This window comes from Rhodotorula paludigena, assembly GCF_050403205.1.
Source record: "Rhodotorula paludigena JCM10292 DNA, Rt_paludigena_JCM10292v1_ctg12, whole genome shotgun sequence".
Taxonomy (NCBI): Eukaryota; Fungi; Basidiomycota; class Microbotryomycetes; order Sporidiobolales; family Sporidiobolaceae; genus Rhodotorula; species Rhodotorula paludigena.
This window is the reverse complement of record NW_027481446.1, coordinates 159,235-170,449: the sequence shown is the minus strand read 5'-3', so window position 1 is coordinate 170,449 and position 11,215 is coordinate 159,235. Positions and strand designations below refer to the sequence as shown.

Here is an 11,215-nt window from a genome sequence, read left to right as displayed (position 1 = left end):
CTTCGTCCTCGGCAGCACCTCGAAAATGGCGAGTCCGCGCCACGCATTTGCCGTTGACGCGCTCTCAAGGCTGACTGGCTTGCCCGCTGCCCGGAAACAGGCCACCGCCGGTCCCGCTCTCCTTCCGCCTTTCCTTCCGTCGCCAACGTTCGGCACCGCTTTCCAGACTGCACAGCTCTTTGGCACAGCCGACGCACCGCGATCCGCCCTCGTTCCGCCCGCAGCGCCGCTCGAATCATTCGGCGAGCTCGACTACTCGCAGAACCAGAGGACGCCGCGACCTGTAGCAGCCGCGCCCTCACCTTCGACCTTCTTCGGCCGGCTCCGCTCAAACTCTCTTGCGTCGAACTCGCACGGCCCAAGACGCAGCGGAACCCCGCCGCCTCCCCTTCCGTCCGGCCCTTCCACCCCCTCTTCCCTCGCGGCATCCTCTGCAACCGACTACCTGAACTCGGCGTCTTCCAGCTCAACGGCACCCTCTTCCGTCATGTCGATTGGTGACACACTGCTCATCAAGACCGTCTCGATCCCGCACCACTCGGGGTCGGGCAAGCACTGCCTCTTCGCGTGCCGTGTCGTCCCCGTCGCGAGCCCCGTCAGCAGTCCGCTCGAGGGGCCGGCCAGGGGACACTCGAGGAGGGAGAGTCTTGGCAAGATGGCGCTCGCGGGGCACGGCGAGCCGCACACGGTGTGGAGGTCGTGGCAAGACTTCGTCGACTTTGCTTCCAGGTGCGCTTGACCCCGGAGGTGCTCTCCCCCCGCAAATGTTGACTCTCAGATGAGCAGCCTCGCCACCGCCTTTCCTGACGACCGCCCCATGGCTCCCTCTGCCTCGGCGACCTTCCCAACCTCGCTTCACACCGTCCCCCGCCTCGCTTCGTCGAAAAAGCTCGCGAGCCTTTTCGCCCGCTCGCCGGTCGCTCACCGTCAGAACGAGTTGAGCGACTTCTGCGAGCACCTGTTCCGCATGTCGAGCGAAGTCAAGGACTCGCTCCTGGTGCGCGACTTCTTCCGTATGCGCCCTGAGGACGTCCTCGGCGTCAACAGCGGTGCCATCGGCCGCACGGCGTCGAGCGAGGGCGTGGATCTCGCATCGGAGAGCGCCGACGTGCCCGACTGGCTCAGCGCCGGTGACCCGGCGAACGACCTCGGCGCCAACGATGCGACGATCAAGGCGCCGAGGCCGCGCCCCGCACGCCCCATCCTCGCCATCAAGACTTCGAGTCCCGACCTGCGTGCAAGCTCCCGTGACCTGCGCATCGCGCGCGAACAGCTCGGTTCGCCTTCACCCCTCTCTGGCCTCGCGGCTTCGTCGGCGACAGATGGCGGTCTTCTGCGTCCGCTCCTGGCCAGCAGCGCCTCGAGCTTCAGTCACCCTGTCGACCGTCCGGACAGCAAAATCTCGCTCACGACGGCTTCGAGCTCGCGCACCGTCACGCCCATCCCGAATTCGAGCGGATCGACCACGCCGGCCTCCGTCACTTCGGGCGGTCTCGGCAAGACGTTGCGCAAGAAGGCTTCTGGCGGGTTGCGACACATCCGCTCGTTGGGCGACCTGCGCGGCGCGAAGAAGGCTGCTGCGCCCGAAGAGCCCGTCCCGGCGCTCTCGCCCGCCGTCCTCGCCGCGGCCGTCTCGTCCGTCGCGATGGACCGCGCGGCGACATCGCCCATGCCGAGCAGGAGTCGCGCGCCTCTCACGGCTCCGCCGTTGGCGTCCACGCAGTCGGCGCGCCGCCCGTCCGCCCCTGCGCTCGGCTCGCCCATGGGCCGCCTGCCGCAGGCGCCGTCGAGCGCGCCGCTGCAGGGCCGCCACCGCCGCACGGGCTCGTCGGCGTCCAAGTCGTCCATCTCGTCGTTCGAGGACCTGTGGGGAACTCCGTTCCCGACGGCCTTCCGGCAGACGCCGTCCGGCCGCGTCGAGGGTGTGCGCGATCTCAACATGGCGCCACGCCGCCCCTCACTCTCGCAGAGCGGCATACGCACGATGTCGTTTGGCCCGTCGGCGTCGACAGCGCAGCGCACATCGCTCTACCGGCCCGGGCACATGACTTCGTCGGCGTCGATCTCGAGCCTCGACTCTGCGCGCTCGGGCGGATCGTCCGGCTCGGCGCGCTCGATGGCCATGAGTCAGTCGCGCAGCAGCGGCGGTAGCGAAATGTGCCCGACGCCGCCGACACCGCACATGGAATGGGCCGCGTCGTCGCAGGGCTCGTCCCATCACCAGCATGACAAGCCCTACGAGCGCGTCGTCGCTGGCAAGTACTACATCGAGAACGGTGTCCTGCACGAGAACAACACCGTGCCGCCGCCTCCGTTCTTCGTGCGTCTTCTTTGGGCACATCTGTTGTCTGGCTCGATGACTGACTGAGCCTTCCCAACCCGCTTGCAGCCTGTCCCGCCGCCAATGCAATACGCCTACTCGCACGACGGCTTGCCGCACACCCCTCGCACCTCTGCGTCATCGAGCCGCGTCGTCTCGCACGGTCGCAAGTCCTCCACGGAACAGCCGCTCGGTGCATCGACTCACTCGCGCACCGGCTCGACGGTGTCTTCTCGCCGCGGCCGCAGCTCGCTCGGCCCGATTCTCGCGAGCCCTGCGCCCTCGTCAAATGCTTCGTCGCCGCGCACGATCGGCGGCGGGAGCGCGAGCTGGACGTTCAAGCTTCTTCATGCGGACGAGAACGTTGTTCTGCGCGTCGCCAAGCCCGTCGACGGCGAGACGCCTGCCTCGCTCGAGCTGGAGCGCCTTCGCACCGAGGTGCAGATCAAGTTCAAAGCGTCGGGCGTGACGCTTCCGGGCGCGAGCGACGGCATGGGCGAGTGGGGTCTCGCTTGGACGACGAGGACGTCGGGCGCAGCGCCGACCACCACCAAGCTCATCGTCACGCAGGAGGATCTGAACGCCTGCCTCAGGGAGCACGGCGAGCTCGCACGGCCCGGCAAGGTCGTGCTCAAGATCATTTGCTGAACGGCCTTTTCCCCTTCGCAATCCTCCTTCCGCCTGTCCACGTCTACCTGCGCGCCACGACCATGCTTGGTGACCTGTATACACGAAAGATTCTCTCCTCGTCGATCCACCTCTGGCATATCCTTGTATCGCTTCCTCCCCTCACGCCCGCCTCTACTTCTCCTCTGTTGTCGCTTGTCCACGTCTACGTGCCCTGTCTCCACCTCTGTACCACTGTCTTGCCGGGTTAATCCGCATTAACGAAATGCATGAATCACGAATCACTTGTTGTGCGACGGAGAGAGCCTTCGCCCTCGCACCGACTAGGCATCTTGTCGTCGCCGTCTTCCGCGTCTTTTGAAGCTTGCTCAAAGGGCACATGCGCGGCTTTAAGCTCGCGTCCAGCGTGCAAGTGCAGCGGGTCCACGCGAGCCAGCCCTCCAGCCACCGCTGCTCCTCCTTCCCCGATGCGGCAAGCTGCGCTCGCATTGAGAGCGATCTCTCATTCTGTCCCGGTTGGGCAGGGCCAGTCCCGGCACCGTGGCTGCCATGGCCACACACGGCTGACTGCCTCGACTCGCTGCTCACTCGCGTCCGTCTTGACCAGCTTGCCTCCCCTCGTTGCCGTCGGTCCTCGCAGCCGTCGCTCGCTGTGCGGGTGCTGCAGAGCCTATTGCTTTTGCTGAGCGGGACGAGACGCCGCTTGACTGCCCCGCCTGTCGCTGTGAACCCGGTTCCCAGCCTCACTGATCGCGTCCAGCTCGCCGACTCAGCTTCCTCCTGCGTGCCAGTCGCCCAAACACACTCTCTTTCCAGAGCACTTCGGCCCAGCTCGTTGAGCGATAAACAAAGCGCTACAGCGCCTCACTCGACGCAGGGTACACGACGTCGTAGATCGCCTTACGTCGACACAGGTAGTTGGAACAAATGGCCCGCGACCGCCTCGCCGCCCTTCGAGTGCGCACGGCTCAATGATCTGAGCTAGCAGGCCGTTTGGCTGACCTCTCATTCGAATGCAGGCCCGCCAAGCCGCTCCTGAACCGCCTTCGGCTCCTCAGCAGTCGTCAAGGGCGGCCCAATCTCGGGTGCCCAGCGACCCATACGACGCTTCCGCGCCTCGGGACTTCGACCCTTACGCAGTGGAGGATGACGGCGGGTACCCGGGACGGCCGTCGCGCGAAGAGCCGCGTCTTCCTGGACCGGGATGGCAAGCCGACTACTCTTTCGGCGGCGGCGGTGCGGGCATGGGTCGTGGTGGGTCCGGCGGCGGCTACGGCACCATTGTGTACACCAACCGCTCGGCGACCTCACTGAACCGCTCGCTGCACTCGCGCTCGAGCTCGACCGGGTCGCGGCGCTACGGATCGCGAGACCAGGCGAACGACGAGCCTGTCCCGCCCGTCCCCTCGCTCCCTCTCCCACCGCACGACAACACCGACTACACGAGCCCGCCACTTGCCTCGGACGCCCACTATCTGCAGACCCCGCCTGAGGTCCCGCTTCCGCGTGACTTTGATCCAAACGACAGTCGTGCGCAGTACGCCGTCAACTACGCGCCGGCGTACATGACGCCTCCGCAGTCGCGGCACGAGACCCAGTACACGCCGGCGAACCCGCGCCAGACCCGTCAGCGTAGCATCTCCACCGTGCCGGGCGTGAGTGCCGCTGCAACTGGCGCGCGCAAGACGAGCATGGTGCCCATCGCGCCGACTGCGTCGCAGCGCGCGTATGAACAGGACTCGCTCGGTGGAGGGGAGGAGTACGGCGAGGAGAAGGCAAGCACGGTAGACCTCGTCGAGCGCGACGACGGTAACGAGCGCCGCGAGAGCTTGGTCAAGCGAGGCGGTCCGACTATCTCAAAGGGACAGGTGCCGTTTGAGGAGTCGGGCGAGTTCTTCCAGGAGGTGCGTCCTTGACGAGGCCGTCTCCCTGCCTACTCTAGCTGATACGCTCTCCTTTTCCAGGTGTCGGACCTCCAGCAGGCGCTGCGCGAGGCAAACGGGTCGATCCAGGCCGTCGGCGACCTTCAGATGCGCATGCTCGCCCTCCCGTCGTCCGAGGATCGCATGGCGCAGGAGGTCAAATCGCAGCTCGACGCAAAGACGGCCGCGACCCGCACGCTCTTCACGTCGATCAAGGACCGTGTGCACGTCCTCGACCAAGGCAATGCTAATTTGCGCGCTATGATTCCGCTCGGGCAGTCGCTGCACAACCTCTCGCTCGAGGAGGTTGCCATCCGGCAGGACCAGGTCGATGCGCTCAAAGAGCGCTTCAAGAACGCGATCCAGCGGTACGCCGAGGTCGAGCGCGACTACCGCAAGAATCAGCGCGCGCGTATGGAGCGCCAAGTCAAGGTGGTCAACCCGGGCATGTCGGCGGTCGAGATCGAGGAGATCGTCAAGCAGGCTGAGGCGGGCGGAGACAGCGCCATGTTCTCGCAGGCAGTACGTGCCTCTCGCTCTTATTACGCAGACAGACAGACCTGATCATCGCGTGACGAGCAGCTCCAGACGAACGGGTACCGCTCGCAGGCTGCTCGCGGCGCTCTTAAGGAGGTGCAGAATCGCGCCGCCGAGCTGGCTCGAATCGAGGCAACGCTCATCGAGCTCTCCCAGCTCTTCCAAGACGTGAGTGTTTCTATCCGCTCATGTACTGCACCTGGCGGCTCATCAGCCTGCTCCATAGATGGCTGTTATGGTCTACGCGCAAGATGTCACGATCCAGCGCATCGAGCAGGACGCGATCAAGACTGAGCAGGACATGGAGCACGGTCTCGGTAACGTGAAGAAGGCTGTCGTGCACGCGAGAAACGCGCGCAAGTACCGCTGGTGGTGCTTCGGCATCATCGTGGTGATCCTTGTGCGTTGTCTGCTCTGTGCTCGCCGACATTCAGTGCCTCACGCTGAGATTCGGCACCCAGATTGTCGTCCTCGTCGCTCTTTGCGCCACTCTAATTCCACCGGCAATCCGTGCGGCCAACAACAACAACAACGCGAACGACAACGCACCGCAAACCACGGCCGTCGTTCCCGTTGTGCCGATCACGAGTGACGGTACCACCACCGCTGTCCCGACAACGAGCTCGACAATCAGCGTTGCGCCCTCGTCTACTTCAACTGTCACCTCGCTTTCGACGGGCCCATCGTCAACCCAGACGGGCACCTCGACGATCACGGGCCCTACGTCAGCCTCGACGACGTTGACGACTTCAACGACTCGCGCTTCATCCACTACGTCCACGTCAAGCACGAGCGGGTAGACAGCCGCGCGAAGGCACTAGATGCGCGGGACCACGGCGACCTTCTCAACCGCCATCTCCCCTCTGTCCGATTCTCCTATTTGATTGTGCACTTGCTGCCTACACACACCGCTGTGATACTGTGCCACCTTCCTGTAGCCGACTCCCTGTCTGCTCCGTACGTTTGTCCTGTAGCCCGTCGTTCACCTTGCAACCCTACTTGTCGTCGTCCTTGCTGTTTTGAGCCCGCTTTCGCGCATAAGTTGCCGGTCGAGGTCCTGGACGTCAACACGGTAGACTGAACAAGTCAAGTCCTGCAAAGCATGACCGGGTTCCCCCTCGCGGATCGTGGGGCCTGGTCGGGTCGGCCAGGCTGCGTTCGGCCCAGTGTCTCCGCGTTGACGCTGCTCGTTGCTTCCTTGCGTTTTCTCGCTACTCCGTGCTTTCCCCTAGACCTCCCTGCCCACCCTCACAGTGCGTCCTTGCGTCTTCCCGACTCTCGTCTCCACTTGTGCGCGTCATCGGCTCATCAATTTCGCATCTCCTCGATCTGCCGTCCTGCAGCTCAGTGCAACATGTGCGTACCCACGTGTGGCTCCTCGTCGTCCGTACACTCACCAGCTCGCACCCACAGGTCGGACCCTTCGGATGGCCCCTTCCCCCGCCCGACTCCTCAGCTTCCGGACTCGATCCTCGGGTGCGCACAGTCCCGACAGTCCCAGACTCTCACGAGTGAGCTGACGAGCATCTCGTCGTAGTCGCCTCTCGATGAAGGGCAAGACCACCATCGTGACGGGCGGGTCGGGCGGCATCGGTTTCGCCGCTGCCGAGGCGATCGCAGAGGTCGGCGGCGACGTCGCGCTGGCGTACCGCTCTGCGCAGGGCATGGACGAGCGCGCGGCTGACCTGGCCAAGAAGTACGGCACCAAGGTCAAGGCGTACAAGTGCGACGTCGCGAGCTACGAGGAGGTCACCAAGCTCGTCCAGGATGTCAAGGCCGACTTTGGCCGCGTTGACGCCTTCATCGCCAACGTTCGTCTTCTGCTATGCTCCTCCGTGTTGCTTTCGAGACTGACGAGCCCTTCTCGCAGGCCGGCATGGTACGCTTCTCCGCACATAGCGCAAAGGGTTGAGCCGATCTGACCTCGCACACTGTCAACAGGGTGGCTCGGGCCGCATCAAGGACCTCTCCCTCGAGGACTGGCGCAAGTACGCGGACGCCCTATGGGATTGAAAGAATCGGACGAGAGACTGATGGTTTCGCGTTCTTCCGCAGGATTCAGGCTGTCAACTTCGACTCGGTCTTCTACGCCATGAAGGCGGTCGGCCCCGTCTTCGAGGAGCAGGGCTCCGGCAGCTTCGTCGCGACCACCTCGATGTCGGCACACATCGTCAACGTCCCCCTCGACCAGGTGCGCCCGGACACATCTTCCTCCTGCTACACCCGTACGCAAATTGCTTACTCGTCCACTCTCAGAGCGCCTACAACGCCTCGAAGGCTGCCGTCGTTCACCTCTGCAAGTCGGTCGCGCGCGACTGGCGCAAGTTCGCTCGTGTCAACACCATCTCGCCTGGGTGAGCTGTCCGCACAGGCTCGTCAAGCGTCCCCTACTCAACCCCCTTCTCACTCCGCAGCTTCGTCGACACTCCCATGGGTGCCGCGCCGGCCGTTGCCGAGACGTGCTACCGCAACGCCGTCCTCGGTCGCCAGGGCGACCCCAAGGAGCTCGCGGGCGCCTTCCTCTACCTCTGCTCGAACGCGTCGACCTACACGACCGGCGCAGACCTCATCATTGACGGTGGCTACACGCTCTGTGCGTCTCGTGTCCCATGTGTTGCCTCGTATACAAGACGCTGACTCGCACCTCCTTTCAGCGTAAGCGGTCTGCCGTTCCACCGTCTCCTCTATCGCAGCAGATCCTGTTGTAGAGCCATCTCATCGTACATACCTCGCGAATGCACACTGGAATACCCAGCTAGAAGTATCACCTACTCCAGCGCTCTCGCGCTCTCTCGGATGCGTACGGGCTGTGGGCGTACTGCAGTACATGCTAGTGATGCGGAGACAAGCTACGGGAAAAGCCTAGTCGCGCCGTGATGACCGGCGGCGGTCGCTGTCTCCCTCCGCCTCATACTCGGCTTTGCGTTTCCTGCAGTCATGTCTGCGTGTCAGGACACGCCGAACGGGACGCATCGAGAGGCCGAGAGGAACGCGCACCTAGATTCATCGATCGCCTTCCCGTCATCCTCGTCGTCACTCCACTGAGTCCTGCGCGACTTGCGGTCCGCACTTGGCGAGTACGTCCCGCCGCGAGACCTGCGCCCGTCGTCCTCGCGGTCCTTTGCGCCGCGGATGCGCATCCCCGGCGACGCAGACCGGTCGTCCCTCGAGCGCGATGACGGTCGCGAATGCTTGTCGGGGAAGAAGTCGCTCATGCCTCCTCCTGCTCCGCTGCCGCTCCCCGTGCGGCTCGACGTCCCCGCCCGGCGGTCGCGCTCCCTCTCGCGCTCGCGCTCGCGCTCAAACTCGCGGTCGCGCTCCCGGTCGCGCGCACTGCGGTCCCGCTCGCGCTCACGGTCGCGGCTCTCGCGCGTCGACCGCTCGCGGCTCCGGCTCCGCTCGTACCGGCTGCTGCGCCGCGCGCTATCGCGCCCATAGTCGGGCGAGTCGCGCCGCGTGCGCCGCGGGCTCCGGTCCGCCTCGTCCGCGCCGCCGGCCGTGCCGTAGTCGAGGCTCGCCGACTCGGCCCCGCCCGCGCCCGTCGACGAGGCATCGCCGTACCGGTCCTTGTCGCGGTACGTGCGCCCGGCGGCCGACGCACGGGCTGCAGCGCCGCTCGGGCCGGGGTTGCGCGGGCCCGTAGGGACGTTGGTTGGGAGGGCGGCGCGCGGGCCCGTTGGGACGGCGCCAGCGGCGGGACCGGTCGGGATGATGCCGCGCCCGCGCCCGGCTGCGCCCATGGGGAGGCCGCCGCGCATGCCGGGCCCGGTCGGGACGCCGCGGCCGCGCATCATACCCATGCCCATACCCATGCCCATGCCGCGCCCGCGCGCAGCGAGCGGGTTCATCGGGTTCATCGGGAGCATGCCGGCACCGCCAAAAGCAGGGTTGACAGCATCCTGCGGAAATGCCAATGTTAGCTGTGAAGAGAGCGTAGGAAAAGACCGGAAGCGCGACGCACAGCGCCAAAGCCGGCGATGTCGCCCGACTGGATGTCATCGTGTTGGCCCTCCGACGGCGCGGGAGTGCCAACCGCAGACTCGGCTACAGTAAGGAGAGGGTGAGCTCGACAGACGGCAGCGAAGAGACAGCCGAGACGGGCGTACAGTCCTCCTTCTTGACGCCGTTCGCCTCGTCCGACCCGACGCCGCTCGCACTCTGCGCCATCTGCGCCGCCGCCGCCGGGCCGCCCACACCCGCGCCGCCGTTCATCTGCGCCATAGCCGCCGCCTGCGCGCCGCTCATCCCGCCATTCATGCCCTGCATCTGCGCCTGCTGCTGCTGCTGCTGCTGCTGCTGCTGCTGCATGGCCTGCATCTGCTGCATCTGCTGCATCAGCATCGGGTTCATGCCGCCCGGCATGGCCGCACCCGCCGCCATGCCCTGCGCCATCTGCGCCATCTGTGCCATCTGCGCCATCTGCGCCGGGCCGGGCATTGCGCCCGGCTGGAAGCCCATGATGGTGCCCATCATGTGCTGCTTCTGCTCGGGCGTCAGGTCGGCCCACGCCTGCGCAATGTTGCCCGACGCGAAGCCCTGAACGGGACGGATGATAGGGCAATGGTCAGTCAGGCGGGCAGAAGGGGGCTAAGATGACGAGACCGACGCACAGCATAGGGGTTGGCGGCGGCGCTCTCGGTCGCGCGCATCTCGCGCTGCTTGCGCACATAGTTTTTCCACGTCGCCTCGTTCATGCCATAGTTGAAGTAGTCGGCGAGGTTGGCGCCCGGGCGGCGCCACGGCTTGTCCTCGATCGCGTCGAGGTCGACGTCAAACAGGTCGTTGCCGTTGGCGTCCTTTTGCACGGCGTCGACGTCGAACGCGGGCGTCTGCGACGGCTTGAGCTCGAGCGGCGTGAGCGAGCCGCGCGGGACGAGGTCCGGCACGGGCGCCTTGAGCGGCGTGCCCGACCCGGTCGCGGGCGCGCCCGGCTGTGGCGTCCCCTCGGCGGCTTGCGCGGCGAGGAGCGCGGTCGAGGCAGCGTCGGTCGCGGTCGCGTCGGGCTGCGGGAGCGAGGGCGGGCCGACCGAGGTGGACGAGTTGGCCTTGGCGACGCCGGGGCGGTCGAGCGGCGCGTACTCGGTTGTCGCCGAGGGTGCAGGTGCAGTAGCTGCAAGAAGAGTGCACAGTCAGCTTGGTCGAGTCCACTTGCGAGTTGGTAAAAGGCGGAACTCACGCTTCTGAGGCGAGGTAGCAAGCGGGCGCTGCGGGAGCGGACGGCGCGGCCTGCAAAGGGTTGCGCACGTCAGTACTGCGTACGAAGAGGGGCCACAGCACCCCGAAGCAGGCTGATCGCGACGCACGGAGGAGCAGCACCGTCGCCGTCGAGGATGATTTCGAGGTCCTGCACAGACGCGAGCGTGTGAGCTAGGTGGAGCTGTAAACCACAAAGCAGGAGTGACTGCGCACGTCGTCGCTTTCCTCGTCTTCGTCCTCGTCTTCGCCGTCGTCGTCGCCGTCCTGTGCAGGAGGTGGAGCCGTCACACTGCGGCGCAAGCTGGGTCAGCTTGGAGGGCGGTCGAGCGAGTGTCGTGCACGTACTCTGCTGCTGCTGGTGCTCCTGCTTGGGCTGCAGAGGGGAAGATGAGCGCTGTGAGGGCAACCTGGACGATGAGGGGAGGGGGACAGCTCACGGGCAGCTGCAGCGGGGGCGGGGGCGTCGCCGTAGAGGAAGGCCTCGTCCTCGTCGACTTCCATTGCTCGCAGGTTCGCGCTCTCTGGCGGTCACGGGAGAAGCGACGACGAGAGAGCGAGACGGCGAGACTCTCCCTCGGACGGTCCCCGCTGCGCCCACGTCGAGCTACGGGCA

At 65.8% G+C, this 11,215-nt stretch overlaps 3 protein-coding genes across 3 annotated transcripts; 2 read left to right on the top strand and 1 right to left on the bottom strand.

Annotated features, from left to right (window-relative positions):
- Window positions 1-25: 25 nt before the first annotated feature.
- On the top strand, window positions 26-2,968 carry JCM10292_001108 (uncharacterized protein; the record flags this gene model as incomplete). Its single annotated transcript, XM_076647965.1, has 3 exons — window positions 26-729; window positions 787-2,320; window positions 2,390-2,968. The coding sequence occupies 3 exons, from the start codon at window positions 26-28 to the stop codon at window positions 2,966-2,968; spliced, it is 2,817 nt and encodes a 938-aa protein (XP_076506474.1).
- A 1,223-nt stretch (window positions 2,969-4,191) lies between these two features.
- Window positions 4,192-8,065, top strand: JCM10292_001107 (uncharacterized protein; the record flags this gene model as incomplete). Its single annotated transcript, XM_076647964.1, has 16 exons — window positions 4,192-4,851; window positions 4,912-5,391; window positions 5,452-5,574; window positions 5,633-5,806; window positions 5,868-5,981; window positions 6,041-6,271; window positions 6,639-6,696; window positions 6,750-6,762; window positions 6,820-6,882; window positions 6,944-7,217; window positions 7,277-7,285; window positions 7,348-7,394; window positions 7,462-7,597; window positions 7,663-7,760; window positions 7,821-7,999; window positions 8,061-8,065. The coding sequence occupies 16 exons, from the start codon at window positions 4,192-4,194 to the stop codon at window positions 8,063-8,065; spliced, it is 2,664 nt and encodes an 887-aa protein (XP_076506473.1).
- A 203-nt stretch (window positions 8,066-8,268) lies between these two features.
- On the bottom strand, window positions 8,269-11,103 carry FIP1 (cleavage polyadenylation factor subunit FIP1; the record flags this gene model as incomplete). The annotated part of the gene is made up of 10 exons (XM_076647963.1): window positions 8,269-8,335; window positions 8,404-9,305; window positions 9,368-9,450; window positions 9,513-9,942; window positions 10,017-10,516; window positions 10,583-10,632; window positions 10,710-10,750; window positions 10,816-10,891; window positions 10,948-10,975; window positions 11,040-11,103. 10 exons carry the CDS (start codon window positions 11,101-11,103, stop codon window positions 8,269-8,271), a joined length of 2,241 nt encoding a protein of 746 aa, XP_076506472.1.
- Window positions 11,104-11,215: the final 112 nt, after the last annotated feature.